This window comes from Pocillopora damicornis, chromosome 3, assembly GCF_964200805.1.
Source record: "Pocillopora damicornis chromosome 3, jaPocDami1.2, whole genome shotgun sequence".
NCBI lineage: Eukaryota > Metazoa > Cnidaria > Anthozoa > Scleractinia > Pocilloporidae > Pocillopora > Pocillopora damicornis.
Genome location: NC_142672.1, coordinates 17,569,805 through 17,588,535, shown reverse-complemented (window position 1 = coordinate 17,588,535; position 18,731 = coordinate 17,569,805). Strand labels below are relative to the sequence as shown.

The window sequence follows — 18,731 nt, the reverse complement described above, 5'->3', positions numbered from 1 at the left end:
CTTTGCTCACTTACAGCCTCATTTAATTCAAAAACGGTGTTCTTCGTCCAGTCTCTCAACCTTTATGACCAGTGATTTTCAAAATTCTCTACCATTATCAGGAGAATATTCACTGCAATACCTTTGTTTCTTTTATGGTTTCTGTAAAACATACCATAAGTATATAAGCGCCCCGGGCACTAAGTCGAATCATTACGGTAATTAGGCGGTAACACTTGTCCGTACACTGAACCCAAAGGTGTGGTGTTGCTCATGGCGACAAAAGAGCCATTTCAGCAGCGTAAGTGAACGACAGTTCGGAATTGAAGAATGTCTTTAAAAGGCAAATAACGCCGCTACAAATGTCATATGATGTGGTAAGACAATGATAAAGATGTCTTTTCGTTCCCAAGTTTCGTAAAAATATGATAACTAGGTCAGTAATGAAGAAACCGTTCAAAATAATAATTTCGGAAATTCACTCTGTGCGAGTACTTTTTGGACTGTGCTTCAAATCGCAATATGTATAATCAACCGACTGTATCGTTTACACTTTTACGACTTGACTAGACTATCCTAGACACTTAAATAATAATTTAAATATTTAGGGGTAAAGCTGAAACTCATTCTTATAAGGAGCCAAACTGGAGATTTAACTATTTCCTTTTAACTATTAACTATTTGCATAATTCATAAAGTCAGTTTTTACTCAGGATATTTCTTCTGATAAAAGACGTGTCATGAATCGTCATGATCTATACTTTGCTTTGAAGCTGTAGGACTAGCTTACCACCCTCAAAGATAATAATATGCGACATTATAATGTCGACGACCGTTACGATTTCTTTCTCTCATGCAATCGTGATACTCGAAAAGGTGCCTCACAATCGCCAGTGTTTTGGAGTTGCGATTAGAAATTTCAAACTGTGAGCTTCTTTCTGTGCTAACGAAGTTTACATCGTTGACTTAAATATTTGTAGGCAAAAGTCAACTTTTTGTAAACGAGAAAGCTGCACCGGTTGTCATTCAGTCTCTAAGCCTGGTTATTTTCGATTCCAGGGTCTTTTATATCCATTTTGTTGACCCCGACTCGAGGTATTGCCTTGTGGCTGGTAACAGAAGCCGTGATAGGGGACTGATTTGATGATCAAATTTGTAATCTTTTCATTCTCAGTGGAAAGCTATGTAAAGTTTCGTCATGAAATACGTTGTCTAGGAGACACGTGATAAGGTTATCATCTTGTGTAAACTGTTTGTCGTATTACCACTTTCTCAGAACTATTGTAATAAGAAATGTTGGGTGGGACGGAAGTAGTTTTAGATCTTTAAAACCACCCGCTTAGAATTCAAGATCGGCTCAGAAAACGAACGAGTTGCCAGTAATCGGATCCTTGCGTTTACGCACAGATTTCTGAGATCGCCACAGGGCAAACATTGCAACTAATTAAAAGGAAATGTATGGCGAACGGTTGTTCCGACGTCCAAAAAAAAACGATTTTAGTGAGAGATTTTCGCTTTTTCGCCGTTCCTTTATCAGAAATGGATTTGGATAATGCTAATACAAGGGGGATGTTAGTTTTTTTTTTTTTGAAAAACCATGTAATATGTAGTAAAATCTACCGATTAACTTGTCTCCATGCGCAAGGTTTATTGTGAATTTGACATCGCGTAATGGTCTCGAAATTTTGAAAACATAACTATAAATCGCCGAGGAATAACTCAACTAAGCCGTTCCAGTTTTTTGTAAGTGTGTTAAGTCTACTTCTAGCGTTTTTCGTGGCTTGGTAATACAAAAGAGCGCTAGAAGAGTTACCTTGAGGCAGCAGGAGATTGAGATGGCGTGCTTGAGCATTAAATATTATTGCGGAACATTAAAGTGATGAATCACCTACACTGCTTCTTTGTTGTGATGAATACGAACAAATCAGCGTTGATAATCGGCTCAAAACTGAACTCTTTCTTCTGTGACGTTGAGGGATACAAATTGGTCCCTTAAGGAGCGATGCACAACGGATGATATGTCCACAGTTTCTGCCTGAGTTCCCGTGATCTTGCTTTCCTGACAAGATGTTTCAAGGAGTTCGGGGAGAAAAGTTGCAGCTCGAAGACCTTTGGATTTTTTTTTCAAACAAACAATCACTTGAACGAGGGATTTCCTTATGTTTTCCATCGCTTATTTCGTCCTTTCAGAGAGCAACAGCCCGGTAAATATAATTCCATCTCCGTGGACAACGACTTCTCTCCTTAAAGGAGGTATATTTTAAAACGTCGTAATTTGTTCATTAAATACGTTAACAAGCATGAAAATAGGCTGTACTTATATAAATACAACTGAAAAGACTTAAATGAGCTATTTCCAAGGGATTCCTGGCTAATTCTGTAATATTTCGAGACCATTACGCGATGATGATTTCACAATGGACCTTACGCTAGGAGAGAAGTTTTTCAACATATTTCGTGGTAATTTCAACAAAAACTTACACTTCCCTCGTGCCAACATATCTTTAACCATCTATGGTAAAATTGCGGCGAAAAAGCCATAATCTCTCGCAAAAATTGCTTTTTTAGGCGTCAAAGCAACCTTTCACCACATGTTCCTTTATAGCGAGTTACAATGTTTGTCCCGTGACGATCCCAGAACTCTTTGCGCAAACGCAAGGATCCGATTACGGGCAACTCATTCATTCGTTTACCGGCAAACAATCTGCCTATGTTCTGTGTTTTTTGCGCGCGGCCCCCCCCCCCCCCCCCACCCCCCATCACTGAAATGATAAAAGTTGCACCAGCTTCCTAACATCTGTTCTCTTCAAAAAAAACAAAGAGGTGACAAAAATAGTCCCTAACGCTAAAACATATTAACTGCAAAGTATAATTCGTAATTTCGGGAAGGTTTTCTTATGATGTTGGACGAGTTTTTTTTTCTAAAAAGGAAGTACCCACTCAGTGCTGATAAGGGTTAAGATTCAATAGGTTTCTCACTACCTTAAGACGAAGCTCTCGATTTGTAGAATCTTTTTCTGCTTGACTTTCCAAACCAGGTTTTTTAGATATGTAAATGTTTGTTGTGTTTATCTACTAATTATACTGGCAGTTCGGTCAGAATAAAAGTTGTTGAATAGATCAAAACGTCAATGTCCGAGAAGGGAATCTCTCAAGAGGCTTAAGGTCTCCATACATCCCGTCAAGCTACAAGCTTCAAACTCAACTTAAAACATTTTCATGCTTGAATCTGAAATGCATGTCGCCTAGGTTTCTTTATCAAACACAATTGTGAAACTAAGTAAGACGACTATGTCAATTATTATTCCTTACTGTTCTGAAAGCGTCGAAATGAACGCTAAAGAGCTACGTCACTGATAAAAAATGATCTTAACCCATATTTGTAAGTCCTTTTCAAGAGTTTAGGAAGTCTGTTTGTGTCCAAACTCGATAGTTGACATTTTCTAATTTTTTCACCAAACTTAGCCAGTTTTTTTAAATTACATTTGTGAGGTTTACTTATGCCATCATTTGCTTTAAAGCTGTCAAACTGTCCATGTGAGACTTCTTTTCTAGAAAACATAACATCATAACTTTCCTCCACAAAATGAATAATAAATTCTCCCTTGGATTCCGCATGCACGAAATTTCTTAAATCGTAAAAATACCAAATGATATATTGAAACCATTAAAAAAATTTTAGATTTACGCATCAAAGGCGCTAGGATATACATTTTAGAAGTCACGTATCACCGAAAAAACTGAAGATTAGCTCATCAAAAATCATCCGATCTCTCTCTTTCCACTCAATTTCCGTCTCATTAACAAGCTGTTTTGCTGAATGGAGGAAATTTCCTATTTGCGAAAGAGGATTTGAATGAGCATAATATTTACGCTAGCATGAATGATTTGTGTAAGACCCTACAGTTTTTATTAAATCAAGTCATGGATTACAAAAAGGGACTGCTTGAACCCCTGGAGAGTGTCTTCTTACCAATAACTCAGACTATAAAAGAAAATATGACACAATGGCAATTCTTTAAACACTGCCATGACATAGTTCGAATTCGAGCGTTGGAGGACAGTTCTCGGCATTTTTGTTATTAGGGATTAACTTCCGCAAATTAAAAAGATTATCGTCAAATGAAGAGGCAAAAAGTCATGGAAAGACGCGCATTCAGAAAACCTATATTGCTTTCAAGGAAAAGAGAATGTTTTTTGTGAAATGATCCATTTTTATCTATAGATTATGGGGCGGTTTGTAAATGGAAACCTGGCCAATGCATATTTTGTTAAATAATTAATTTACATGAAAACTTAAGATTGGCGATGAGATGCAATTATGCTAAACTTCCCCGGTAGGCGGTCGAACGAGCTTTAGACGAAACACATTTGACATATAACTTTCCCTAAAAGCCAATGTGATTCTCTTGTTTCAACAACACATTGCGTCACGAGTGGAGATCCACTCAACGTTTATTGCAGTGCCGTTTAGAATATTAATACATGTGCAAAAGTTTCAGAATACAGCGGATTTTGCCTATTTAAGCGATCTCTCGGTTGGTTTTTAATATTTCGAAATTCCTTTTGAAGTATTTTTTTGTCGCCCTGTTTGTATTTTAAAATCTTGAATTGACAAAAACTAGTTTTGGGCAGGTGCTCCTCATTAATCTTATGTCTACTTAGAGATATCTATTGCCCCGTGGTAAAAAGTATTATATTTGCTAATGAGCAGCTTCCACAATTAATTTAACAGTTCGCCTTTGCGTGGTGAAGCCGAATCTTTCTTTGGTTTTGGGCAAACTGAAGATTGTTATGATGAGGCCACGATCGATCTTCTTGTTCTTCGCAAGCTTTTACATCATGACACAGGTTTGCATTTGGTTATCTTATAGCCTAGCTCTTATGTTTGTAAATGTATTTGTGTGTGTGTGCGTGTGTGTGTGTGTGTGTGTGTGTGTGTGTGTGTGTGTGTGTGTGAGTCATTGTTTTTAAAAGGAAGCTGTTCTCGTTCAATTGAAAATATGTAATTCACGTCTCCCGTTTTCGTTTGGTAGGTTTTCTTTAACTCCCTCCAAGCACTCGGTAAGTACCAAGAATCTAAGTACTATGGCAATGCTGTTTATGGCTTGAAAAAGAACCTTTTTTCCGCCTTCCTTGTTGGTTAAGGCCTCTCGAATTCTAATTTGACAAATGACTGGCCTCGACCTATCCATATTATATAGGAGTTGTGAAACGTTACCTGACCAGCAGAAAAATGTCGACTTCTCTCGAACGGTTTTTTTTTCATGATTGTTATCGTTTACCTTTTATGAACCTCTGTGCTCTGTGCTAAGGCTATCTCACTTGGAAACATTTGCTGTGATAGCTCTGTATCTATTGCGTTTTCTATCCGTATGTAGTTTATAAAACGTCAATATTCGGTCTTATATCGCACCTCTGATGAGCGTTTTAACGAAGATAACTGAAACGAGGAAACGGTAAAAATTGGAGTGTTCCCTCAAAGATTGTTAATGATCCAACATACGTTTTGAAAATAGAAGACACGTTTTGGATGAAATTCCCGCGTACAACTTAAAAGAAAAGAGCTGAGCCTCACTCATTGTAGAAAGTTACTAATGTATTATTGAATGCGATTCCCTTTCGTCTGTTTTCAAATAAGGACCCAGCATGAGACATGTTGGTAAATAGTGCAGATGTTGAATGAACTATATTCAGTTTCGCAACACTGAATGCAAGGTACCTGGGAAAAGAGCAGAAAAAGAATGGATTTTAAAGTGTTTTGTGAAATTCCAAAATAAAGTAGTTGCAGCCGACAATACGCACTGAGAGGTAACCTCGCAGTCTGGTGCCAGTGTTTCAATTAACCATTTATGGTTCAGGTCACGAACCATGGATGGTTCCTAATTAAAGCGGAAAATAATTTTGCGCAGGAAGCATATGATTATTATGAATGAAGTTATTAAAACAATGCGTTGCTTTAGATAGCAGTACGACACAATCATGAGTTTAAATTTCTTATTACATTGTTACAACTGTGTTCTGGGGTGGAGTGCAGTTCGCACGACGTTTCGATCAATTCGTTGAAGATAGTCGTTCTCAAGTTTAGGTTTGTCATACTGTCTGTCTGCCTGTCTGTCATGCTATCCTGTTCAAAGAAAAACTCCTTAACATTTACTTAGCTGATTAAAAGCTAACTTATGTGATAGCAAGTTTTTAAGAAGGTTTTCGCCGTTTTAAGAAATGAAGTAATTCGACCAGCTTGTTCCTCCCTTTCTTGGACTATGTTTATAATATGTGACATCTCCTTTAACTTGCGTTATTAATACGCGAAACTGTTTATAGTGTATTCTCTTTCATTGGAAAATATTTAGTCATGTCAAAAACAACTGTCAGTTTGTTTTATTACGTGACTGAAATATTTTTGTCCGTACTGGCCTTCATTTGATGCATGAAAGTTGTTACAGACAATATCACCGTTTTTGTTTATGCAGAAAGCTTCTCCACGAGATTAGGGTGCTTCCTTAGTATTGCACTTCGCACTCTGCATTAATTAGGCGACTTAACACACGTGCCATTACAAGAACACAGCGAATTATTTTTTTCGATCGGTGGACGAGTACAGTGACCTATGTTTTTTATTGCATAGTTTTGGTGAAATAATCGTCCCCTTTAATTAGAGAGAATAACTTAGAAGGAATGAACTATAGCTACATTGTATAAGAGTGCACGAAGCCCGTTACCCGAGGATGCAAATTCTGACCTAAAAAGCAGCTCTTGAGGAATGTTTTGAGTCGATGTCGTTTAAAATTCCGTTATTTTTCCGTAAATTGTATATTTCATTGTTCCTACGCTCGAGACTTTCCACCTATCAAGTGTTTTATCGAGTGCTGTTTCAAAAAACGATTACAAAGCGCGAGGCGGCCCTTTAATCACCTCGCGAGAGATTAATATTGCGAGATATGACGCAATCTTCAACCAATCAGAGTGCGCACATCTGTATAATCACCTGAGCAATTATACTAAAAACTGTTCATATTCTCTTGCATGTACTTTGTCATCCTCATACTAGTTTATGAGCAGAACATAATTTAATCGTATAGAGTGTTATGGCTATTACTCGATAAGCCGTCAATAAAACTGTACTTTCTCAGAGCTAAAACTATTTCTAGTAATAACTCTACTGTGAGTGTCTTATAAAAATACATTGTTTTAGTATTTCCTAAGGAAGCTCGGTTTCATATTCAAAGCGGTTTTTCTTCCATTTTTGGTAGTAAGCTGTCTGTTTGAATGCCATCGTACCTTAAGAAAAAAATGAAACTTTAGCCCGCTAAAGCCCATACATCAACTAAGAGTTGGTTTCTTTTTCCTTCCGTGAGGTCGAAAAACCTTTTATTTTCTCCAACGTTGAGACTTTCCATTGTCGATATCATTGTTTTACATTCGTGAGCACACAGAAAGCGGAGGTTTGGGTTAAATTGACGAATCTCCTGAACAATAATGACGAACTACCAAAGCTTTTGCCTTCTAGAGGGAGTGAAAATGTTGCGCTACAATGCTCTGTTTGAACGAAGGTTGAGGGCTTTATGGTATGGGGAGCCATTTTTTTTTTACCAAACGGCGGTGTTTTCGCCGTCATATCGATGGCATAAGTTTTAAGTATTCGAAACAATCCAACTTCTTATTACTTATTCTTCGAATCGCATTCGTCAGTTTCATGCCTTTTCCACAGCAACCAAAAAGTAACTGGTGTGAGCAGCAATTATAACTCTTCTATGTTTAAATCTTTCCTAAATTTTCTTTTGAAATATTTCTACTTCCAAGTAGGAAAATAATGATTTTTATTTAATTTAGTTTTCAGCAGCAGCTAATATAACCTTTGAAACCATCTGTTCGTTCCAATCCTTTTTCACTGTAATTAAAATGTAACTTGTGTGCGCAGTTTTAACTCTACTACATGTATAAGCAGGAAAATAATGATTTTCACTTCATTTAGTTTAGTTTTTCAGCTGCTGATATAAACTTTAAAAAAAACTGTGTGCTCTCCAGAGTCCCAGCTGTTTGAGGGTTGAGACCGATAGCAAGAAACAAAGATAAATGAAAGCAGCTCGTATGACAAAAAAGTGCCGAGTTTGATCGGTGAGTTCTATCAACATGACCTTCCACTTTAACACACAAGCTGCATTGCAAAACATTGTAGCCCTTTTTTTACATCAGAATTTGCTATTCTGTTGCACCTGATTTGACGTGGTGGAGACATATTTTTAAAAGTGAAAGGAATGTTAGATATTTTTGCTGCTTACCCTCGGACAAGGAAGCATGTCTTACTTAGTATTCTATTAATCGCTAGAGTAAGAAACTGAAATTACGCTGCAGGAGTAAGAAACTGAAATTGCCCTTTACCTGCGAAACAGAGATGAATGACAATAACTAGTGTGGAAAATAGTAACAGCTTAACATATCGCTTTCCAGCCTCTCCATCTCATTTAGAATAACATTGCACCGTTCTTTTTATATCAGAAAATTCAGGTTCACAAATCGTATGCCTGCTTTAACTCTTCCACTCTCAGACTCCGACAATTAAAAATTCTTTAACTTGTAACTTCTCCCGGCCCTCAGCCATACCTACATATTTCATATAAGCAACAGGTTTAGAGAATAAAGAAATTTGTCATAGAAGATTGTCTTGTTAAATATTCTACACGTATGACTAACAAAACCAAAAGTAAAAAACTGAAATAAAACTTTCTCTGTAAAACAAAAATACATGCAGATAGCTATTGTAAGAAAAAAGTTGATAAACCAAAAAGGGAACATCTGATACTAAGTTTAACTGTCAAGTTTGATTTACGAAGGGGAAAAAGCCTTCAGGAACCCGATCGCTCTCCACGCAAGATCAAGTTATCAAACAAAACAGATTTGTTCAAATTTAATTTAAATGAAATTTAGCTGCAGGGCGCGATTTGTATATACTCTCCCTGCCACCGACACTGAAAAATCGTACGCTATGTGGACATAACCAAATGGATATTTCATGTGAGAAGAATCTCTGCCCATGTGCTAGATACTTTTTTCTAAAAAAATTTAATTTCGAATGGCCATACTTTACCCATTCCTGACACTGGGAACACTAACAACAGTTTCCTTCTCACTGGATCTGAACATTGTTTTGCCGAAGATAACTGACCCCGAGCGTGGAACGTAATGTAAACATTTAACAAAAGTAAACTTCTCAGTGCATTTTTTTAGGTTCAAGTTAAACCCTTCGCGGTCCCCTCAAGGGTTCTCATGCATTGCACTGGGGGTTGTTTACCATCCAGGTCGGAACAGTCCCACTGAGTCCGATGGCCAGAACTTACTCAACCGTATAACAACAGCAGAAGCTACATTTCCCAACTGTGGGTTCATTATTGTCGGTGATTTCAACCGTTTGAACACAAGTCACCTGCAAAATCAAATTGAGTTGAAACATCTCATGGAATTTCCGACAAAAGGACAGGCTACTCTCGATTTGTTGTTAACCAACATGGGTGAACATTTTTCAACACCAGCGAGTTTTCCCCCGTTTGGCCTCTCCGACCACGGCACAGTTATTGTGCAACCCAAGGAAAGAGTACCGCATCAGCACACCAGGAAATCTATCACTATAAAGGGTACAAGAGAAAGCAAGAAGTCAAGCCTCGGCCAGTACCTTGGTAGCATCGATTGGTCACACGTCAACGATCAAAGCACCTGTGAGGAAAAAGCTTCGGATTTTCGGTTAACCGGTAGAAACTGACATGAACAACACCATGCTAGAAACGATCATCAAAGTCTACCCCAAGAACGCCCCCTGGATGTCAGTGAAGCTGAAGGAGCTAATATGCATGCGCTAGATCACCTTTCATTCCAGTAACCACGGTCCCGTGTTCAATTTCTACCGCAACACAGCCAACAGAGAAAGCAAACGTTGCGAGGGAATGAATTACGCCTCCAAAGTCCAAGATCTTAAGGGCGTAAACCCACGCCGGTGGTGGAATGAAATACATAATCTTTGTGTATCCAAGAAATAAAGCTCAAGGTTGTTTTCTAGCCTCAAAGTCCCCGCTTCACGAACATGTCTCCACCTGAAATTGCCAACGCTATCAGCGACACTCTTTTGGATTCTTTGCAGTCTTACAAGCCCATGGACTGCGACCCTACGCTTACCTTATTGCCATTAGAAGAAAATCCAGATTTCCTAGAAGTATCAGTTCAACGGGTATACAATAACTTGAAACATCTCAACAAACAAAAAGCCCCGGGCCCGGACGGTCTCTTAAACTGGGTATCAAAAGAGTATGTTGAAGTCCTAGCTCAACCCGTATGTGACACCTCGAATACCTTATACAAGGAACAGAAGTTACCCTCCGTTTGGAAACTTGCAGACGTAACCCCCCTTCCGAAGGTCAAGCGAGTGATAGATCCTAAGAAACTGCTCCGATCGATCTCACTTACCCCCTCTGCCCTTTCGAAAATAGCCGAGGATTTGTTATCTCAGACATTGTGAAACCAGCTCTGGAAAAGGTGGTCGGCCCCATCCAGTTCGGCACCGTATCAGGACCTTTTACAGTTCTTACGCTTATAAATATGTTGCACGAATGGCTCGAGGCAACAGACGGAAATGGAGCAGCTATACGAGTCCTTCTTTTCAATTACCGAAAGGCTTTTGATCCGATAGATCACGACACCCTAGTAGCGAAGTTGAAACAACTTGATATCCCTAACAGTACTATCAACTGAATTATCAGCTTCCTTACTTGCTGGTTTCAGAGGGTCAAACTTGGCAAAGACTGCCTGTCAGGGTGGGATAAAGTCCCTTCAGGAGTGTCCCAAGGGACGAAATTGGGCCCTTGGCTTTTCCTTTTCATGATCAATGATCTGTCAGTTTCCAAAATTTTCAACATGTGGAAATATGTTAATGACACAACAGTGTCCTAAACCATTTCCCATTTATTTATTTCATTTAAACTGCGATAAGACAAGGGAACTGACCATCTGCTTCAATCCTCAACGACCACCGTTTCCAAGGGCATGTATTAACGTAGTTCCTATCGAATTTGAACAACACGCCAAGTTACTCGGACTTACCTTCAACTCCAGTTTAACTTGGAAAGATCACATCGAAGAACTTGTTACGAAATCGTATGCAAAACACTATTTTCATGTTCAGCGTGCGTTGGAGTGCGTCACACTATTGAGAGTGTTATGAGGATTGAGGGGGAGGATGATCGCAATCAAGGGAAAATTATGACCCATTATTTTTTCTCGTCGAAATGAAAAGGCCGACAATTTCCGAAAACTATTGGCCATATTTCAGTTTCTTACTCTTGGCTTCCTCAGTCATGCATTTAGAATATTAAACAAGACACGCTCCCTTGTCCAAGGGTAAACAGCAAAAATATCTTGCATTCCTTTCCCTTTTAAAAATATGTCTTCACAACGTCAAATCAGGCGCAACACAACAGCAAATTTTGATGTAAAAAAAAAAAAAAGAGCTACAACGTTTTGCAGTGCACCTTGTGTGTTAGGGCCTGTTTACATGGAAGTGGGGGACCCTGTTGAAGTCCTAAATGTAATAACTGTCCTAAATGTAATAAAGTCCTAAATGTAATAACATTTGGTCCTAAATGTAATAAAGTCCTAAATGTAATAACATTTAGTCCTAAATGTAATAAGCCTCTTATGCAATCGTTTAACTCCTGCAGTGCATTGTTGTTATGGTGGACATCCACATTGATATGTTAGTGACAGCTGTTGCTCCAAAAAAACCGCTGACCAGTATACATGTCACATTATGGGCCCGCTGATATCAATCAGCGTCTTGCTAGACATAAGAAATATCAGCAGTCGAAGTATGGTCCTTATAGCGGTTTATTGATCGAGTTGAAGAAAATCATTTCCAGCCCAAAGTGGGCTAGTGCTTGGCTGGAAGCTCCATAGGATGGAATCGATTGGTAATCGAAATGTTATTACATTTAGGACTTTATTACATTTAGGACAGTTATTACATTTAGGACTTCAACAGACCCCAGGTAGGTGAGGTAACCCGCCTAGCCGCGTTTACATGTAATCTTATAACCCCGGGGTGCTGGGTTGAGGTTTCTTGAGGTTGTTGTTGCGCTTGCAACTAAGGAGTTTGAGCAGAGGCGTCCCAAGCTCACATCTCGAAAAGATGAAAGATTAATTCTTGGACACATATGTATTTATTTATGAAAGCGTCATGCGTTGTGTTACGCGGTGTTTGGTTTCGCGAGAAACCGTTGACTTAATACGTTATACGAAATAGTTTGGGAAACCAACTGGTGATTTCTGCCATGAGACGGCTAGGATATGTACAAAGTTTTAAAACATACATGTTTCGCTTTTGAGCTTTTTGCCATGAACCGCGACCCCGGCTAGGCGGGTTACTCCACCTTGACACGTTTACATGGCAAATTGTCACCCCGGCTGACAGGGTTACCCTACCTGGCAGACCGGGCAACCCGCTTAGGCGGGTCACCCCACCTATCATGTAAACGTGATCAAAATAAAATAAGAAATTATATGGACAGGCGGGTTACCCCACCTAGGCGGGTTACCTCACCTACCTGGGGTCCTCCACCTCCATGTAAACAGGCCCTTAAATTTGAAAGTCAAGTTCATAGATCTCATTCTTTGTAGTAATTTTTCCCACCGATCAAACTTGGCACTTTGTTGTCACACGAGCTGCTTGCATTTATCTGCAACACTGGCGATTGACATTGTTATGAATGCTATATTTTAAAAATGAAACAAGATTTAAGTGGGGATCTCTGTAGGAGCTGTCCAGGGCATTTCGCGTCGGAAAAAAGTTTTCCCTCAAACTTTGCAAGTAAATAAAACTACATTAGTTTCTGGAGATACGTTAAAATAAAATTTTTAGAGCTCTCAAAAGTCAAAGCTGTAATAGGCCCTTTTTTTAATTCTTGCGACATTGAAAATTTCAAAAGTTGAATAGCCCGGTCCTCGTATCACAACGCATGCAGCAAAAATATTTTGAAATTTGTGTGATATGTAAGATGTATAGAATGCATTTCAATTTTGATATTCGTTTATTCAGAGGTTCTTCATAATTTATTTAAAAGCACTCGTTAGACAGCTTTCTGAAATTGGTCAAAAGAACTCTTTCTTTCTTTCTTGGTTGATATTGCTCAAGTCCAGACCAGACCATTAAAAAATCCGCTTGATTTCTGCTAATAAGATGTTTGGCTGCAGAAAAATATATATGTGTTATTTGCCGGCTGGGAGGTCCGTATGGTGAAAAACTGTGACCGAGGTTTTGAAAATACTTCCCGAGGGCGTAGGCCGAGGGCAGCATTTTCAAGACCGAGGTCACAGTTTTTCACCATACGGACCGACCCTTAGCCGGTAAATAACATATTTATTTTTTTTGAAACTTCACGAAATTCTTTCCGAAAGAACCCGAATGATTTAGGGCTGTAAATACTGCAAGATCTTCCATAAACTGAACAGTTTTTGAGCGAGTAAATGGTAATTAAAATAGAGGTGATGCAAATTTAAGAGCGATGCCTCAGCGAAACATTTTCACTTCCGTAACGATAATTTAAAAGGCTTCCAAACAAACTTTGAAACGTTATTTTTACAAGTATCTGTCACAATCTGACGCCTGTCAATTAGAGAGCGCGTAAGTTAAAAAAAGCGTAGGAACATTTGAAAAACAACGGAACTAGTTTGGCAAGGACTATCACGACAATGTTTTCTTCAAAAACAGTCAATGATCTAACGGAAAGCATTATTCACTCTCATCGACGATTCATTCATGTGCGAAGATTTACCTCTGTTCATTAAGTAAACGGCGAGGAAAGTAATTGTGAGTAAATTCAATTTTTTTTATTTTGAAGTTGTGAGAGTTTGCTCGTTTGTTTGCTACAATGGCGTGTGTAAACCTGGTCTTTCCTTCACAAAAACTAAATCCGAATGGCACACTCCAACGAGACACAAGGGGATTTAATGCGGCCTTTTCTCAAAAAATTCCTTCAGTTTCTGTTGTGCAATTTACGGTACCAATGTTCAAATTGAACGGACTTGGAAAGACTCACCGAGAGCATATATTTGTTGTAGAACGTAAATTAAAACTTCACTGGCTCTTTCACTGCGAACAAATTGCTTGAGAAAATTCAGGTATCAAATGAATGAAAGTTCCATCGTTCAGTTTAATTGTAACCAAATACCTCACGTTTTAAAATTGTAGGTACTTTATGTGAACGATTAAAATTAATTGCAGACGGGTTTTAGACCGCTTGTCAACCAAAGTAATGACACTATTGCTTATGAAAATTCATTCTGAAAATAATATTTTTTTGTCAACCAAAGTGATTTGAGCGAGAGAAAAGAGAGGATTCATGTTATTCATCGGCTTGAGGTAGTGACCGACGTGTTTGCTTAAAAATACTGCCCAGCTGGAAAAACGAGATATATTTATGAAAAATGTCAACGAAAGTTGGGATGTACTTGGCGACTCACGAAAGCGTTACCGTGGCCCGTGGGCAGAGATAGGAAAATACCGACTGGGTAAGGAACCAATCAGATTGCAAGATTCGTTACCGTGCCCTCTCAAAAAAAAAGAAATAAAAAAACATCTCGCACTTATTAATTTTCTTCGCCGTGGTGACTTCACACTTTAAGCGATTTTGCTTGCGTGACAGTTCATTGAGCAAGCTCCGACCGTTTTATATGAGTAGCTCAATAAATCTCTGATTTTAACCATTTCAAGTGGAAAATATAGTAAGCGTTAAGAACACACTGATTAATACTTTAAACATTTTAAAAGGCTAAAATCTGACAAATTTTATTATCTCGTGACGAGAGACGTCAACAACAACTTATCGAACATCATAATTTTATTTGATTAGCGCTCGCAAAAGCAGAGGGGCATTTTGCTGCGCATGTCCGGTAAATTTTGGTTTGATACGAGAAACCGCTGGTATGCGCCTGCGTCAGTTTCCCACTCGAGAAATACGAAAGAAAATAAGCAGTAAAATATGTCGGGAAAAACAATGGTTCGAGTATTTGAGACAACCTCTCTTCTCATTTTTTCTTCTGTAACGTAGATAGAAGCGGCAAATCCTCGAAATTATTGTATTATACTATTGTAGTATATTGTGCGGAAGGAAGTTACTTTCAGAATGCAAAAGATTGTTCGAGTCTTGTCTCATGATTGTCTGAGAGATCGATGAAGATGATGTTATTTTTGAAGGATGCAAGTGGCTTGTCGACGAGTATAAAAGAATTGGATAGTATACTTTTATCGTATCATTGCTATCTCAAATTATCGGTGATCATTTGAAGTACTCGCCTTTCTGTAAGCGTTTTTTAGAGCTTCCACTGTACTGCTAGTGCAGTGTACCTCCAATTTTAGCAAAAATGTTAAGTTTACAGAGGTTTATGTTTTGTTTCAAAAGTTTTTTTTTTTTACATGAATCACAACCGGCAGGGCCGATTACCAAAATAAAAAAGGTCAATGTTGAGTAAAGAAAAGTAAGACAATGCTAATGCTAGAGATATGGTAGCTCCATCTGGTTAGAAATGGAGGAATAACTATGGATTTTATCAGAGTAAGATAAAGTCTTTTCAATCATTAGTCTCGGAAATATCATCAGATATGATCGATGATGTGGGGAAATTGTGAATGAAAACAAGTACTAGTTTGGGCTTCCAGTTGTAAGATGAATAGTTAAATAAATCAATTATTACCTAGTAAAAATCACTATCATTTATCATTTCAACTGCACAAAAAAATCGTATACACTCTTTGCAACCTTATTCTCCAACCTATTAAATTACAAGAGTTGTGTGACAATTTGACGGTCTGGAAAGACTCTTACACATGCCAAACAACAAAGAACCGGTAAAGCTGATATTTAATAGTGAGGATATAAAACAAAATATTTCCAAAAGCCTTTTCTTTTCAGGAATAAGACTTAGTGAGGTAGGTTAAACTAATGTGAAGAAGTTTGTTGATCTCTTTATGAAAATGGATGATTTACATCTATCAGATTTTAGAGAAATGAGACTTAAGTCAAAAGGGGACTTTGACATCGCATATTCTGCAGTAATGGGCATCGGCTTGGATGCCTATTTGCAGAAATTAAAAGTTTTCAAGCCAGGGGTTTGGCTGTGCTAATTTTAAGGCAGAAAAATCATAAATCAGTCGCTTAAGAAATTTTATAGCTCTGACTGGAGGCTCAAATACTGTTAAGGAACAGGACAATATTTCACCTGATCACTCCTCGTATTCTTTTCCCGTGAAATTTGGACAAAACGTTCAAAAAACTTTATTGGTAATTTTATAGTTACAAAAAAGGTATAGACACAAGTTGCATACAGCATAAGCTAGTTGAGGCAAGTTGTGTGGAGAGAACAAAAGATTGATAATTTATACCAGTGGTAAGCTTCTGGTACTAATGACAGTCTCTTGAATGCCAGCTTGCCACAGCAAATGTCACACCCATCCTTTCTGTCAATAGTACCGACCATATGTAGTGGGGTCACTTCACATCTCCCTAAACAGCAGTGAAATTAAGAAATAAAAATTGAAGGATCAAGACTTATCTGGCAAAGTGAAATACAAGTCAAATTGATTTGAAGACATTTAACCCGAAATTCGTTTTAAATATGACAGAAATACTGTAGTTCACATTTTAAAGAAACAAGGAGTTCCAGCCCCTTGAGTAATTATTCATTTGTTGTATCGCTCATCTCATGTTTTAAGAACCAAAGAAAGTTAGATAATTTTTAATCTGCGAGTTTTATAGTACACTTCGACTCAAATTTCATTTCGCATGGTAGAAGTATTCTACTAAAATAAACAAGATAGAATGAAGTTGACGCCATCCGTTTCGAATAACACATGACCATGAAGAAAACGGCACCAGTTTAAACTCATGAGACAAAGCCCACGCATTTTTTTGAGGTAAATGAACTGGTTTGACCGAAAGCTAAATAAATAAACAATGAACTGACAGTGGTGAGGTATTTGGATCAGAATTCTAGTCGGCGGGAATAAGAGAAATTTTGTCTGCATACCTGTCTTTATGACAGTTTCTATTTAGAGCTCTAGGGAGTTCTTGTGGAAAAGGACCCCGCGATTTTTGAGGAAACAAATTATCACGTTACGTTTCTCCTCATTTTTCCAACAGTTAGCTATATCTATTTTGTAAAGCGCGTAATTTTATTAGCTGTAGTTCCTATGTCTGTTTCGGTACTGGTTTGCTTATGATTAATAACACTAAATTCTTGAAGCGGTATTCGCAGCAAGAAGTCTTGCTTTCAGTCGCGTTGCTCAGAAACTTCGTTCGGAGACTCACGAGGAGTTTCCGGTTTGTTTAACTTGCCTCAGAGCACTGACTCAATAGAGAGTCATCTCTGCTTAATTCATCTGTCAAAAGAGAGTGTCATGGAAGGACAGCTTATCTTAGCAAGAGCTGGGCTATTCGATATAGGAGACTCAGTTATGGCAAAAATGTGGGTGTGCGCAAAGCATAGGCACACTTATGGGAAGTTCTAGCACCGAAGCTCAGCGTGCCAGTATCCGACACACCCTGGTAGCGATTCCAAAGGGATAAAGAGCCGGATTTTTGTCAATTTGCAAATGTCAAGGGCCATTTCTGAGATGTATGGCGTTCTATGGAGGTCTAGACAATACTGCAGCTGAGGGAACGGATGGTTTCAAGGATTTTTTCCAAATTATAGACGAATTGGGACGCGTAGGAGCAGAAAAGGATTGGTGTGAAGAGATTCGGAGGAGGCTTCAGGAGAGCAAGTTGTATTTGAAGACTACATACCGTAATCACTGCAAAGAGAACGATAGCAAATGTGCCGATCACTGTAGGGTCTTTGCACGAAGCGATGCTGGGGACACTGACCTTCAGAAAGTATGCAGTCAGAGTCACAACGTGAAGCGTGAAGATTGTGAGAAGCTGAAGAGTGTTCTTGAAGAGGCAAGAGGTGCTATTTCTGAGTACACAGTGCAATTGGGCAAGGTTCAGGCAGAAGACTATCTGTATGAAGCAAAAAATGCTGTCGCTAAGATCTTTGAATGGAGAGGGCATATCCTGAGAGCAGAGAACCAGAATCAATGCAAGCGGAAAATTGTCGATACTTTGAAGAGAGATGAAACATTTATGACTGGGCAATGAAGTTCATAGCGGTGAAGTTACGGAAAAGCAAGCAGAATGGTTTGCTAAGAGGAGAATCAATTGGCATGTGAGTAGCGTTGTTATAAACAGGAGGAAAGCCTGGAAGTAAACTGACATGTACACCTTCTTAACAGCTGTAAACAAGACTGGTTGTCAGTGCTGTCAGTGCTAGAAAATCTTTGTCACCATAAAATTACAAAATACAGGAATAATAAAGGCTTTTCTAAGATCAGATGAAGCAGGTTGCTATCACAACAGTAAGCTGGTATCATCTCTAGGAGAGCTTGGATATCGCCAGGGAATCGAACTCGTGAGGTACAATCCGATTCTTAGCTACAAGTTGGAAGATATGTGTGACAGGAATCTGTGTCCGTTAAAAGCCTCAATCAGGAGATACTGCAACTAAAGCCATAAGACATGCATACCACATTGAAAGAGAGTCCGTTCAGGGGAACGACGGCGTCAGTGAGCATAGTCCAGGAACAGAACTCAACCCTAGAAATTAACAAGATTGCCAATTTCAGCAACTTACACAACTTTGAGTTTACACAAGAGGGCCTGCGCGTTTGGAGAGCG

The 18,731-nt window shown here is 38.6% G+C and overlaps 1 protein-coding gene across 4 annotated transcripts in view; it reads left to right on the top strand.

Annotated features, from left to right (window-relative positions):
• The first annotated feature begins 253 nt into the window (after positions 1 to 253).
• LOC149048592 (adhesion G protein-coupled receptor L4-like) overlaps positions 254 to 18,731 on the top strand; it is a 54,774-nt gene continuing 36,296 nt past the window's right edge. For 3 of the 4 annotated variants that reach the window (XM_089198846.1, XM_089198845.1, XM_089198843.1), the window contains exons 1-3: positions 4,380 to 4,517; positions 4,715 to 4,830; positions 5,016 to 5,043. In XM_089198846.1, the coding sequence (XP_089054972.1) occupies positions 4,774 to 4,830; positions 5,016 to 5,043 (85 nt within the window). In that variant the 5' untranslated portion in view covers positions 4,380 to 4,517; positions 4,715 to 4,773. Of the gene's footprint in view, positions 357 to 4,379; positions 4,518 to 4,714; positions 4,831 to 5,015; positions 5,044 to 18,731 lie in introns of those variants that run through there. The other variant, XM_089198844.1, reaches the window with a different exon arrangement.